This window comes from Vipera ursinii (genome assembly GCF_947247035.1).
Source record: "Vipera ursinii genome assembly, chromosome: 3".
In the NCBI taxonomy this organism is placed as follows: domain Eukaryota; kingdom Metazoa; phylum Chordata; class Lepidosauria; order Squamata; family Viperidae; genus Vipera; species Vipera ursinii.
The window spans coordinates 151,106,845-151,120,779 of record NC_139516.1 but is presented as its reverse complement, the minus strand read 5'-3'; the positions used below and the strand labels follow the sequence as shown (position 1 = coordinate 151,120,779).

Genomic DNA, 13,935 nt, shown 5'->3' with positions numbered 1-13,935 from the left:
GTAGCTCAAATATTATAAAATATCTCTTTTGGGGATTTGAGCTAGCATTTTTTCATGAATAAACTGAGGGAACCCATTTATCCAAACATTTGTTAAGAACAGTTTAGCCCTCTGTTATGATCCTCTTCTCCATTCTAGCCAAACAAGTTATATTTGACAAAGCTTAAAGTTATGTCATTTAATTAATAATTGACAATATTGATGATCGCTTTTCCTTGTGAATGCTTTCCATTACACTGCAGTCTTTCTGCTTTTTCCTTTGTATTTTACAATTTTAAGAGCTAAATTATCTTATTTCTGCAAGATTTATGATGTGATTCTCAGTTACTTATCTTTAACCTTAGAAACTGCTTTGGAGGGTATATTAGTTTTGGATTATTGCATTTTAAGCCATTCTTAGGTAAGCTACTCTTAAGCAACTATTCAACACAAAGAATGAAAAACAAGTTCCAAATTGGTAGTCCCTTCTATTGCTATTATTCTTTTTTAGCGATAGTAACTCTGAAGGACATTAATTTCCAAATTACAATTGGGTTTTTTTGTGTTTTTTTTAGAATTGCTAACTCAATCCAAATCACTCCCTTTGTCTGTGGGAAAATTGTCGCAAATTACAATGCCATGATTCCGGGATGCTGTGATGTTATAATTGCAAAGCTTGTTGCCAAGCACCCGAATTCCAATCGCATGAGCACAGGAATGCTGCAATGGCCACAGCTATGAGGATCTGTCATTAGTAGCTCTCATTCAGTGGCACTGACTTGTGAGAAGGTGTCAGGGGAACATTGTAAATGAGGATCACGTGACTATGGCAGCGTGGCAGAGGTGCTGAACACAGCATGAAACGGCAAGAACTTTTCAAAATTTCATTTCCATGAGAGTAAGGGGTCCCAGCATTCTGCAAGTTAGCCCATTTGAAGTACCTTGGTTGATAAAATTTTGTCCTATGCTGCACCATTTTCCCGGTTAAAGGTTTCAGACATAAGAGTTTTAGTAGTGTGCAGTTAAGAGATATTTCAACAGTGCATTGTGCTTATTTATTTGGTTTTCCTAGTTTTCTATAAATCAAGTTTTTGTATTTGATATCTTAAGAGAGCACACTAAAGCTACTAAAATTCATTACTGTTTAATAATTAACAGGTTAGTTACTGTGATTTATTATAACTCCGTTAGTCAAAATTCCAGTAAAGACTGTTAATTCTGATAAAGACAAAACTCTGTGTTAAATGAATGGGCAATTAATTTTTCAGTACAGCACAGCAACAATACTGGTTCTTTTCTTCTCTCAGTTATGCACTTCATTTATAGGATTAGCACAAATAATTGAGCCCATCTAATTGAAATATATTAGATTTGAAAATGAAGACGGAAACCCACTTATTTTATTGGCAAATAAAAATTACACAAGCTAGGGCAGGGGTAGGTAACCTCGGCTCTTTTATGACTCATGGACTTCAACTCCCAGAATTCCTGAGTTTAAGTCCATGAGTCATAAAAGAACCGAGGTTGCCTACCCCTGAGCTAGGGTATCAGATGAGGCGGTGTAGGAAAACAGCAGGAGCATGGTGCTAAAAAAGGGACGGTCGATTTGCAGCCCATAGTCTCTTATGTTTCTTGTCAAGCCCTACAGATTCAGTTTGCTGAAATGTAGTAGAATTGTCAATTTTTGGCGTGGATTTTTTCAATTTTAAAAGATGATGGGTGCACTTAAACCAAATGCTAAAATAATACAAAAGCAATAAAAAGGACCAGTGGTTGGATTCAAATATGTGAACAACTGGTTCTCTTTGTGGATGCCGCTTCCGGAAGTCCATTCTGGTCTTGGGCAACAAAAAATTAGCTACCGGTTCTGTCGAAGTGGTGCGAACTGGCTGAATCCCACCACGGAAAAGGACAGACATTTCTATTCTGACCTGTCAGTCAACATAATTGTATCACTATCATTGTGACCGTAGAAGACTAAAATAAAACAGAGTTTGTAAAAAGTGATCCCTGACTACAAAAATGTCATTTGCCTGTGGTCTAGGAACTGGGTGTCGAAATGACGCTACCATAGTGTTATCAGAGACACATACAGTAATGCCAAAATACTTTGTTTTTTTCTTAAATACAGAGCCCTAGAGCTATCTGTCAAGCGTATGTTTCACCTCTTCTGTCTTTCCTTAATGGTTTTTTTTTACTCATTAGAAAAAAGGATAGAAACAATAGTAGGGAAATATATAATACAATTATACTTGGCTTTCCCTCTCCAAATAATATTCTGTGAATAGCTTAGATGAGTTGGACAATAAAAGCCTTAGATTAGAAGCACATTAAGGCTCATGTCATTATTTTTTTCATGAATTTTGAAAACCAGTGATAATCCCCATCCTAAATAGTTCTGCTGTACAGCTTTAGTTCATGGAAGAGTAATTCTACATCATTGATGTGTTAGAATCACAGCACTGGAAAATTAGCTAAATTTGTTTTTTGTTTTTTAAAAAATGAGGTACGGTGTATCAAGCCCATTTGATAAATTCTGCCCATTCTACATATTTTTGTTTTAGAATATCATGGTGAATTTCAGTCAGCAAGCAGCAATTATATCTGAGATCCTCTACGATGAATATTTGTTTTGACTGTCAAAATGTAGTTCTGCTAAGTACATAATAGCTGAATAAGTTTATGAGAATTATGGAAAGCTCAAATATTTAATATTTGTGTTCCATTTAACAAATCTGCTACTAGGTAATCAATATAAATCTAGCAATTTATGTTGCTTTTAGTTTTAGCTTTGTTTTATGTTTTTGAAAAGCTGAAACATTTTTCAATCTGAGAAGCATGTGGAAAAATTTAAATATTCAAGGACCAACATGGAGATCCATGGAGGAACTCCATTCTGTGTACTTACCCTGAAACTGTGCTTGATCCTTAAATACTACTTGCATCCACAGAAAATTTTAAGGGTTTGATTTGTATCTTTATAGCTCAGTGTATATTTTGAACTACCCTATCAACATTTTGAATAATTTGGTAAATAAGCTGGCCTAATATCCCATCTAGTGGTTATTGTTAGCGGTGCAGATATGAAACTATTTCTCAAGCTATAGATGCCTTGGTATATAAGGCATTCTATTAAATCTGTATTTTTTTTAGCTATAATTTAGGTTGAGTGTTTCTGTGTGTCTGTGTGTGTGTGGTGGGGGTGCCTTCAAGTCAGTGTTGACTCCTGGTGACAAATCCCTGCAGTTTTCCTGGTAAGATTTCAGAAGTGGTTTTCCATTATCTGCTTTCTAGGGCTGAGAAAGAATGAGTGGCCCGAGGCCACTCACTTGGCTTCATGCCTAAGGTGGGACTTGAAGTTGCACTCTCCCAGTTTTCTAGCCTGATGTCTTTACCACAGCACCAAAATTGCTCTCAATTTAATTAATAGTAAAGTGTTAAAATCAAGGCTGCCTGTGTACTAGTATTTTATGTACAGTAAAAAGCCATATTTTCTGGTGCTTCAACTTGATAAAAAAACAGTGCTTATTAGTAACTTCAAGCCAGTTTCAAATGTGTTATCCTGACCAATGTAGTTGAGAGACGGCTAGGAATAGTTTTAAATACTTCTCCATTGTACAGATTATTAACATCTAGCTTTGGTCTGCATCATAGCACAGATATGGCATTGGTCACTCTGATGGATGACCTGCCAGAGCAGGGGTGTCAAACTTGCAACGTCATGTGATGTGTCACAGCGTATTGTGACTTTTTTTCCATGGCCGGCAATGGGGTGGGCGCGGTTTCAGCATGATGCTTCTGGCCCGCTAGAGCATGATAGGAGTAACATGTATGCAGTTGTGCTCCTAAAAATTGCAGTGGCCAGGCTATCCTCTCTAGTGCCCTCATGTTGGAGATATGAATTCAGCAGGAATCTTTCTTAGACGATATGTTCCTGACATAATCAAATGCTGAATATATTTCATGTATTTATAGTAAAACATTTATCAAGAAATACATGAAAGTAGAAACTTGCTTTTATTTAACCTATATCCAGAAGAGAGAGAAGACAACAATTAAGTCTGAAGCACAGGTAAATTCTCTTGCCTCTTAAACATAGAGAGCCATTTAATTAACACTAGGACAGGTGGGAGTAACTACCACAGTTATGTGAAGAGTTTTCCCCTCATCCCCATCTCCCTCTCCCCTCCTACCCTTTGCAAACTGGATGAATTATGATAATGGCTCTGATAATAGATTGAAACTGAATTTAGAGTAGTATGAGGTTTGGGGTTGGGAGAGGTCTCAACCAATCTGAAGGGACTTTTCCTGTCACACAAGAGGGTGAAGGTCAGATCTGCAGTTCAAGGAAGCTTCTTGGCCCCATTCTTACCTTGAATGTTTTGTTCAGCATGGTAGTCAGGAGTGCCCATTTTTATCTGCAGAAATGGCCTTGAAAAAGATTTGCAAACCAGAGGAGCATGTATTATTTGTTTTGATTAAAGTGCATAGGTTTCCTTTTTCCTGTTTCTTCCCAAGTTAAATTCAGTATTTTTCTTACTACATTTAAATCTCTATATGATTAGACCACTTCAACGTGATAGAACATCTTCCTCTGTATGCTGCTACTTGAGCATCACATTCTGAGCATCAGAGCTAAATGTCTATGGAGATTTTTAAACATCCAGGTCATGGTTGCCCCAAATGTGCTGTTTCAAGAGACAGCTGGACCTCCTTGTTTTTCTTTGAAGATGTTTCGCTTCTCATTCAAGAAGCTTCTTCTGCTGTTATAGTTTCTTGCAAATGGCATCCTGGGAAGAAGTCCTCCTAGTGTCAACACGGGCTAGGATTTTGTTGGTGGCAGTTCCTCTATTTCCAATCCCCCCCCCCAGTTTATTTGCTCAGTCATTACATTGACATGATTTAAGAAATTGTGAAAAAATATTTTTATTCTTTAGTTTTTTCTTTAAAAATATATATTAATTACTCACAGCGATAACAGATGATTTTGTGTTTTTAATGTTCCTGGCTACTGTTCTGTTGTAGTAATTTTGTGATATTTGCTTGATTTTAGATTGTTTTATGTTACTACATTATTCTAAGTTGTTTATTCTTGACATTGTTGTTGGCTTTGTGAGGCAAGCAAACCTTTCATACTGGCTATATGCAGAATACAAATTTACTTTTCATTTTTGCTATGGAGCAATAGTAGACAACTTTAATGAGTACTGCTGATGATCATAGCTTTGTAAACATGGCTTTGGAGATATACGTATAAGGCCAGTTTTCTACAAAGTACAGCACATTCATGAGAACTTTTCTTATACAAATTTATTTATGTATAACATATTTTTTCCTGTGATGAGACTCAACATTTGTTTTCTGAAATAAAGTTCATAATCTGTTATGAGATTTATTAGGTGTTTCTTGGTTGGTAGTACAATTCAACTGTTAGATAACACATTTACTAAAAAGGTTATTATGGTACTATTAGGTATGTCTGTTTTACAGGCTTTACACTTTAGGTGGAAAACCTGTGGAAAGCGGGCTGGATTTGGAAAATGGACAGTGTTATGTAGCAGTTGGCAGAGATAAGTTTAAAAAATTGCCATATAATGAACTATTGTTCAGCAAGTCCACGGTGAAGAGATCTTATGGGTATGTAAATGTGTTTTTGCCCTCGCTTTATTGGTGAACAAAAATTCTGGTATTGGTACTTGATATTAACATGGTTAATTACCATAGTGTTAATAATTCTGAGTCCTTAACAACAAAGAGATATCACCAGAGTGGTCATAACTCAGATTCTGCTGATTCTAGATTTCCATGGATATATGAAGGAGCAGCTGGGTATAGTGGCTGATAATGTTTGTTCACTTGATTGCCTAATTCATGTCATATTTGTAGTAAGGAAGCATTTATACCTGGCAATGTTTGAGATTACATACAACTACATATTTTAGGCTGAACCTTTAAAGCCATAGTATAAAACAAAAAAGCTTGTAATATTCCTTTGCAGATTATGTAAGATTACACAGGATGAATAATTACGTGTGAATGCTGTTTCCAGCCATTTTGAAGAGGTTGACTCAGGCTAACAGCATTTTACCAGGTTCTCTCTCTCCCTCTCCCTCTTCCCCTCCCTACATACAGACACACACAAACAAGAGAGAGAGAGAGAGAGAGAGAGAGAGAGAGAGAGAGAGAGAGAGAGAGAGAGAGAGAGAGAGAGAGAGAGAGAGAGAGAGAGAGAGAGAGAAACACACAGAGAGAGAGACACAGAGAGAAGCAGGCAGGCTCTAAAGTTTGTTTCTCATACTACCAGTGCATAGTTAACTATAATTAGTGAAATGATTAAATGTTGTAATATTTAATAAGATTTTTTATTTATGAAAATAAGTGTTGCCCCAACACATTACAACTCTAGATGGCTTATAAAATCTATAGTAGCAATACATAAAACATCACAAAAACTTCAAAAGTCCAGAAAACAACAATAATTTAGAAAAAAACAGAACTTCATACAAGTGGTCTATTACCCAGTTTAACCCAGAGTCTGGGAACAGAGCCAGATTTTAAGGGCTCATTTAAATAGGACTTGGTAGAGAGAGATGAATAAATCTCAGGGGGAATGGTGTTCCAGAGGACAAGCACAATGACAGAAAACTCCTGCTTCCAAGTGAAGTTGTTTGCTCAATTTCACCCAAAGTAAGCTGAATCTGTCAGATTGTGTGTGATAAATAGAAACTATAAGAGACAAGCAGTCCACGGATAAACAGGTCCTTTTCTATGAGGGTTATTATACATGGAAGCTTACTGGCAAACAATGTAGCTCAAAGAGCATCTCATACGGGCAGGCCGTGTTCAGTTCAGTTCATAGTTCAGTCATGAAATGATCAGTTCTGAGGGTCTATGGATTTGTCAAAGGACTTGTCAGTCATGGCAGTTGAGTACCAGTCCTGAGGAAGGAAGTGCAATCACATTCAGGAGCAAAGATGGGACTGTTCCAGGCTTAGGAGGTCCAAACATCCACATTTTAGCAATTAGTTGGGCTGTTTTAGTGTGCAAATAAATAAACATTTATTTGTTTTTGTAGCTCAAAGGCATCCTCGCTGCCACCTATTGGTGGATCTGGAAAATCAAAGGGGAGTGTAAGTATCAACTATAATAACGGGTTACCTGGTTTACTGTGTTTAATCCGATCAGATAAAAATTATATTTCCTTTATAGATTCACTCACAGATATATTGCGAAACATGGCAAGGAAGCACATAGACAGGGCTTAGGCATGACCTTTTGTTTGCTTGGAATTTCTGTAGCTGTTAATAAGTTGCCTTTTTCATAGTAAAGCTAAAGTACAATGGTGTTAATATTGCAGTTTAGGAATGTTTATATTAAGGACCTTTATACGCATACATTTTATAAGTTTATATTTAATAACACCTTTTCAGGTTTCTGCAAATAAATTATCTGTTTCCCCCTCTATTATGTTAGTCAAAATCTACCGACACAGGGGACACATTGTCTTCTCCACAACCTCCAAAGAGAAAGGAAAAGGTTGGACACAATCAGGAGTCTAAAAAACCTACAAAATCAAAAGCAGATGCAAAAATTATAACCAAATCTTACATTTTTCCTGTTAGTGGTAAGTACATAAAAATTAGGGTACCATTTATGTGTTTTATATATGGTCTTTATTTTGTTCAGTAAAGGCTCCTTTTTCTTACTTCAAGAACAACTGAGTAAAATGAATAGGGTTAAGAGAGAGTAACTGGTCCCAAATCACGCAACTGGTTTCTACTCCTAAGGGAGGATTAAAACTCACAGTCACCTTGTTTTTCTTCCCGCACCTTGTTGCCAGGCACATTACAAATATAATTAAATAAGTAAGTATGTAAATGTAGCTGTCACACAATATCCCAATTTGCTATTTCTGAATTTGTATACTTTATTTATTCAAATCCATTCAGTTAATGAGATAAGAAATGTAAATAAAGGAAGACTCATCGATATTAGCAAGACTGCTACTTATTAGTTGTGAGTCATGCTACTCAATTACATTACTACAGTGGAAAGAGTTTTGACCATCTTATTAATCAATCATAATTTAGTCAATTATATTGGATTATATAAATGAAGTAAGAAAACCGAGTTTGTATATCAACATTTAATGACAGGGGTTTGCATCATTTAAGCTCTATTTTCCCCATAATGTGAATGTACACAACTTGGTGATGAGAACTTTGTGATACGTGGCTTAAAGTAAACAACTAAGGTCAATAACAAACTAGAAAGACTGGATTGAGAATATATTTTTTCAGAACTATTGTAGGTATTCTACCTGTAGACTTCAGAATCAAACACAAGGAACTTCCATTCTTTCCTACAATCAGGGAAACGAGGAAAAAAAAAAGGTAAGCAAGGGAGCATTGTCCGGGGAATTCTGGCTTTAAATTGGGTCTTCTAAATTACGGCCCCAAAACCATCTCTGAGATTTGTAGAACAAAGCAAAATGCAAGAATACAGTGTGCTTTTATCTGCTCCTTCAGAATACGTGTATACTATGTGGTATGCTGTCTCAGTCTGAGAGACCTTGTTCTAACAAAAGCTCAGAGCTCTGTATGGGGTCGTCGGTGGGCAACCCAGTTTCTTTTCTTATTGAAAAATAGATATGGAGCCAAACATTGCTAACTCATTATTTCTTATAGAGGCAAAGCCAAGGCACATGGCACATGGCTGCAGAACAAATTATAAACCACAAATCAAGTTTTGTTCAATTCCCCATGGATGGGTGAGTATTACTTTATTACATTTATTATTACATGGCCTAGGTCTATATCCCTGGGAAGGGTGGGGAAATTTGATTGTGAGAGATGAAATAAAAAAAATTACTCAGATAAGTATACCTTTTCAGTCACTTGCTCAATAATCACACATTTGCAATTCCGTTATAAGTACTATGCATTATGTAGCACTATTTCTCTTGCCTTTCCACAGATGACGGCAGCCACCCAACACTCCCAGAAGCTTAAGTATTTCCCACAAGGACTTGCACAGATTGCAAAAAAAAAGAAAAAAGAAAAAAAAGGATTAGCAGCTGTTCCTTTCTGAAGTTGCTATCTTTGTCCTGAGATTCTTGGGCCTTTCACAAATGGAAATGTAACAGGTGCAGTTATGGTCAGAAAAAAACATATGATGGAAATATCTGCATCTGTTACTTGGCTATCTTTTCATGGGCCCTCCATGAATGAATGCATTGTGTGTCATTAATATTTTTCAATAAAAGTTGTGACTCTTTCAGCTACGGCTCTGTTCTTGTACTTGTTAGCAGATATGGGTCCCTCCCACTTGGTGCTCATTTCGGATATTTCTAAATAGATTCTTTAGCATGAGAATTTACCTCCATTTTGATCGTCTGACTACTAAGAATGTCACAAGAGAAATGTTTTTACATTTTTGTGGGTGTTTCAATGATGGTGTTATAAAATTACCCTTAGTGTATTAGGTTTGGCCTGTTGGCAGAAAGCTAGACTCTACATGTCATAAATTAATAGATTAATAAAAGTATTACATTGACAAAGTTTCCTTTCTATCTTGTTCTGGCTGTTTGTGGTGAAGTGTGGTTATAATCCTACCCACCCTCATAGAGCTTTTCATGAAGGGGTATTAAATTTGCTTTGTGCCACGTATGCATGCTAGATTCTGTGATGTCATTACTTTGTTCTTTCCACGGGTACTTTTACCACTTGTCAAGCAAGGGTAAAGTGGCATCATTGCAAACAAGATCCTGATTGAAGAAGTGGCAGGACTGGTAGTCCTTGTTGAAGGACCACTTGTTCAGCAAATGTTTGAAGTTACGATGGTGCTGAACAGTGGATCCTTGTAGTTATGGCGGTTGCAGCATCTCCACAGTCCCATGATTGCAGTTTGGGTGCTTGGCAATGAGCTTGCATTCACTACATTGCAGCATTCCACAATAACATGGAATGTTATTTGTGATATTTGCTGCCAGCTTTCAACAAGCAAAGTCAGTGGGGAAGCTGGAAAGATGTTGCAAACAGCAATCACATGACTGCGGGATACTGCAGCCGTGAAGGAGTCACATAGTGACAGCAACTGGGAGTGCTGCAACTGCTGTCTGATGGCGCAGTCATATGACATCATACTTTATGACAGTGTTGCTCAGTGATAGAGTTGTCTATCCCAAATACTATCGTTAAGCAAGGACGTAAGTTCTAATAGTATTCTCATATTTTTCTGTTATTACTATTAGCACTGGGATGTGTTATACCTTCCATTTTCATCTCACATACGTTTTGTAAAATAAGTGTCATCTTCTTCTGCAAGAAGTTTTGTACCCCAAGAAAACTTGGCTTGAGCTGCTTTTCCTATAGAAAACTGCCCCATTTTCGTGATAAATTTATAATTTCTATGGGATATTTTTTTTAAAAAAATAGTGCAATGACAATTTCTCTACCTCTCTTTGTGTCTTTGTATTCTATCCTAGAGAGTAGGATAGAATCTTTGCTCTATTCCTTTTATATATCTATTAGAGCTAATGAAAAATATGTTCTTTTTCAAAAAAATAAGATAGCATGTGGTAAATTACACTGATTTTTTTCTTTTGAAGTTACATTAATTCTCCTGCTTACTTACATTTACTTTGTAAATGTCATTGATTTACATAAAATATTCAGGGGAAGCAAGCTATTATTACCAAGATTATTTTCTCCCTAATGCTGAACTTCAAATTTGAAATTCATTAAATGGTTGTATCTACATCATTTGTGTGCAATATGTTTTTTATTGTTAGCCCTGCTTAAGAAATAAGCTTATGCAAGGAACATTAATTTTCTGGTTGTAATTAAAGTATATTGATTTCTTATTAATTCTTTGAAACTCTAATTAATGTGTTATTTAATATTTCCTATTATCACAATACATCAGTTTCTTTCAAACTGAATGCAGGAACTGAGTGTCATAAAAGAAGAAATATTTTTCAGTAGACAGAAGAATTCACGGTGTTTTCAGAAATTATCAGACTTCTGGGGAAGAAATGGTAGACTGATTATTGTGGTGGAATGAAGAGCCTGCTAGTAGACTGGCTGCTCAATAATTCCTCACCAGACAAGGAGAAGACTTGAGATTACCTCTAAGTGATGCAAACAGTTGCAACCCCCTATTGGGGGGTCGAGAGCTCTGGGAGATGAGGGAATAACCATTATGCTCAAAACGCAGTTGGCATCTCTGAAAGGACACTGTTTGCATATTTCCTTTTCTAAACATTTTTTCACAAATTGCTTGTTAGGAACCCAAACGTCATGGGTTTGCCTTCTGTGTAGAACTATTTTGGCTCTGCAAGCAGAAACAGTTACCTCTAAACAAAGAAATTATTGGGAATGATCAATTAGTGTAGACCAGTATTTCTCAGCTGTGGCAACTTGCAAACATGCGGACTGTATGGCTAGTTGGGGAATTCTGGGAGCCTAAGTCTACATATCTTCAAATTGCCAAGGTTGAGAAACATTGCTGTAGACAGATACTTCATTTCCAAATGTCTTTCTAAGCAGACTCAATGCCTATTAACAGCTCAGATTTATTAATATTATAAAAAGTAGTGGCAATTATAACTTGGGGTGTGTGACGTGTAATGATTCGGTTCATTGGTCTTCGTATTTCAAATTTAATATCCATCAATGTCACTCATAAGATAGATGAACATAGCATGCAGATTTAAAACTTTAGTTTCAATCTTCCATAGCCAGGCTGGGAATTTTGGGAATGATAGTATCCATTAAGGTGTACTTTGCATTGGAAGCATCTTATATGAGCTGTATGAATTGCTGATAGATGGCATGTATTGCTTAATTGCTTTATATTTAGTTTATGTTTAGCTATACTTATTTTCATCAAAGTTTTTCAATCTTGCAATACTGTGACCCCCTAAATGACAGAATGAATTTGTGCAACACCACCTTGTGAATAAAAGTAATGATTTAATTGGGGTAAGAATTGATCAAGAAATATACTTTTATTAATTAGATTTTAATCTATACATTCAGCTAAACAGTGATTGGTCTTTAAAAATCATGAAGATAAAACTGCCACTAGCAATAAATGAAAAATGTGACAGGAGAAAAATGACATTAAATGTGGTGGCTTGAAAAAAACTGCTAGACAGTAACTTGCTTTTTGCACTCTTTTCTCCCAGTGCAGCCACAGTAAGATGCCAGTTGTAGCCTGTTTTCTTTGTTTTCCAGCCTCATGCTGTCTGCTTCTAACATTCTCTGTCCATTCTTTCAATTTCCTCCTTGCTGTAATCTCACTTCGGCTTGTTCCCCTTTGTTGTAATTTCCTCTGTAGATTGAGCTTCAGGTCAATGTTCAGAGCTTTACACAGAAACTTTGTGCCCTCCATGTGTTATTCCTTTGAAAAATGGCATATGTTAAAAAACATAAATGGTATTTAAGTTCCATACGGGTTCTTGAAGCTGATAGGTCATCATGCTCAGAAAGAACATGTGAAAAAAGCTCTTTCGGGTGATCACCCATCTATTATCTTGACGCACAGTTTGAGAAATAATGGTTTAAAAGTATACTTTGGAGCAAAGTAAAAATTATCAACATATGATACAATAAAATAAAACAAATAAATAAGCAGAGATATCATAGCATGCCACTTAAATAAAACACATCAGCAACACCAAAGAAATGTCTTCAGCTTGGTAGTGCAGAGGCCTAACAGAATTTTTCACCCGGTAGCCAAATATTTCTCTAAAGAGAGCTGTGCAGTCACTTTGTGCTAGAATCTGTACAAGTAGTCCTCAACTTACAACCGTAATTGGGACTGGATTTGTTACAATCCCATTGTAACTCATTATGGTCATAAGTTGAGGCACCATGTGAGTGAAAGTAATATTCTGGCTTTTTTTTTGGTGGTCATTAAACACAACAGTTGTTAATTGAACCCATTCATTTGAATGACCATTTTTTTGCCAGAAACTGACCAAAACCATGAACCACAGTCATGTAACTGCAGAGCAGTGACTGGTCATAAAGCTGATCCCCCCCCTGATTTTCAGTTATGTGACTGCATGGGGGCTGATGTGACCATTTATGACAGTTGGAGTACTTTAACGGTTGTGTAGCACCCCTTCTGTGGTTGTTGTAACTTTGAATGATCATAAGTAGAGAACTATTTATACACAACTACTGAAAAAAGCCTCTCCTGTGTCCGTGTTCAGTTTCAAAAGCAAGGGATGGATTTTATCAGCTTTTAAGGAGCTCAAAATATATTTATCTTTGCTTCTACTTTCTAAATGTATATTAGATCAGTTATTCTGTTCTTCTCACTCAAGCTTATCAATACTAAAATATTTTTCTAGCTTTTCCATTTTTTAGAGAACAGGTGGTATTGATAATTTAATTAATAAATTACATAATGAAATGCCATTTTTACTTCTAGTAAATCCAAACATTGTTTTCAAGTAGTTCAACTGTAGATTTGCTGGCAGTTATTGTATTCGGATGGTTATAGTGCGGTACCAGTTGTTCATTCATTTAATCATTCTGAATGGACATCTTTTCACTAGGATGACCTTACAGTAAGTGCTCCTTTGAGTTCCTCTAAATGAACGCTTGTGTCATCAGTGATGTTATTCTATCCACTTTGCCTTCCTGAGGCTGTATTGATTGAATAAATAAAGCAAACCTAAGGAAAACCTCAAGGGGCATTTTTAATGTGTGTAAGTGACACAGATACGGAGTTTCTCCACATGTAAGTCTTTATATTGATAAAACTGTTAATACTTATCTGTGTGTTATTTTCATGAATGTTATACTGTATATGTTTGGAAAAATAATTTTGAAGAAGAAACAGCTTCAAGTTACCTTTTCATTAGTAATGATGGTTAATAATAATGGTTATAATGCAAAAAAGATAACCAATGAGATATCATTTAGATGCAGTGCTATCATT

General features: G+C 36.1%; 1 protein-coding gene across 1 annotated transcript in view; it reads left to right on the top strand.

Moving 5' to 3' along the window:
* Positions 1 to 13,935, top strand: part of DCDC2 (doublecortin domain containing 2) — a gene marked incomplete at both ends in the record, with an annotated part of 41,467 nt that overhangs the window by 24,056 nt on the left and 3,476 nt on the right. The window contains 3 exons of the mRNA XM_083357382.1: positions 5,470 to 5,616; positions 7,055 to 7,109; positions 7,453 to 7,603. Of these exons, the coding sequence (XP_083213508.1) occupies positions 5,470 to 5,616; positions 7,055 to 7,109; positions 7,453 to 7,603 (353 nt within the window). The remainder of the gene's footprint in view (positions 1 to 5,469; positions 5,617 to 7,054; positions 7,110 to 7,452; positions 7,604 to 13,935) is intronic.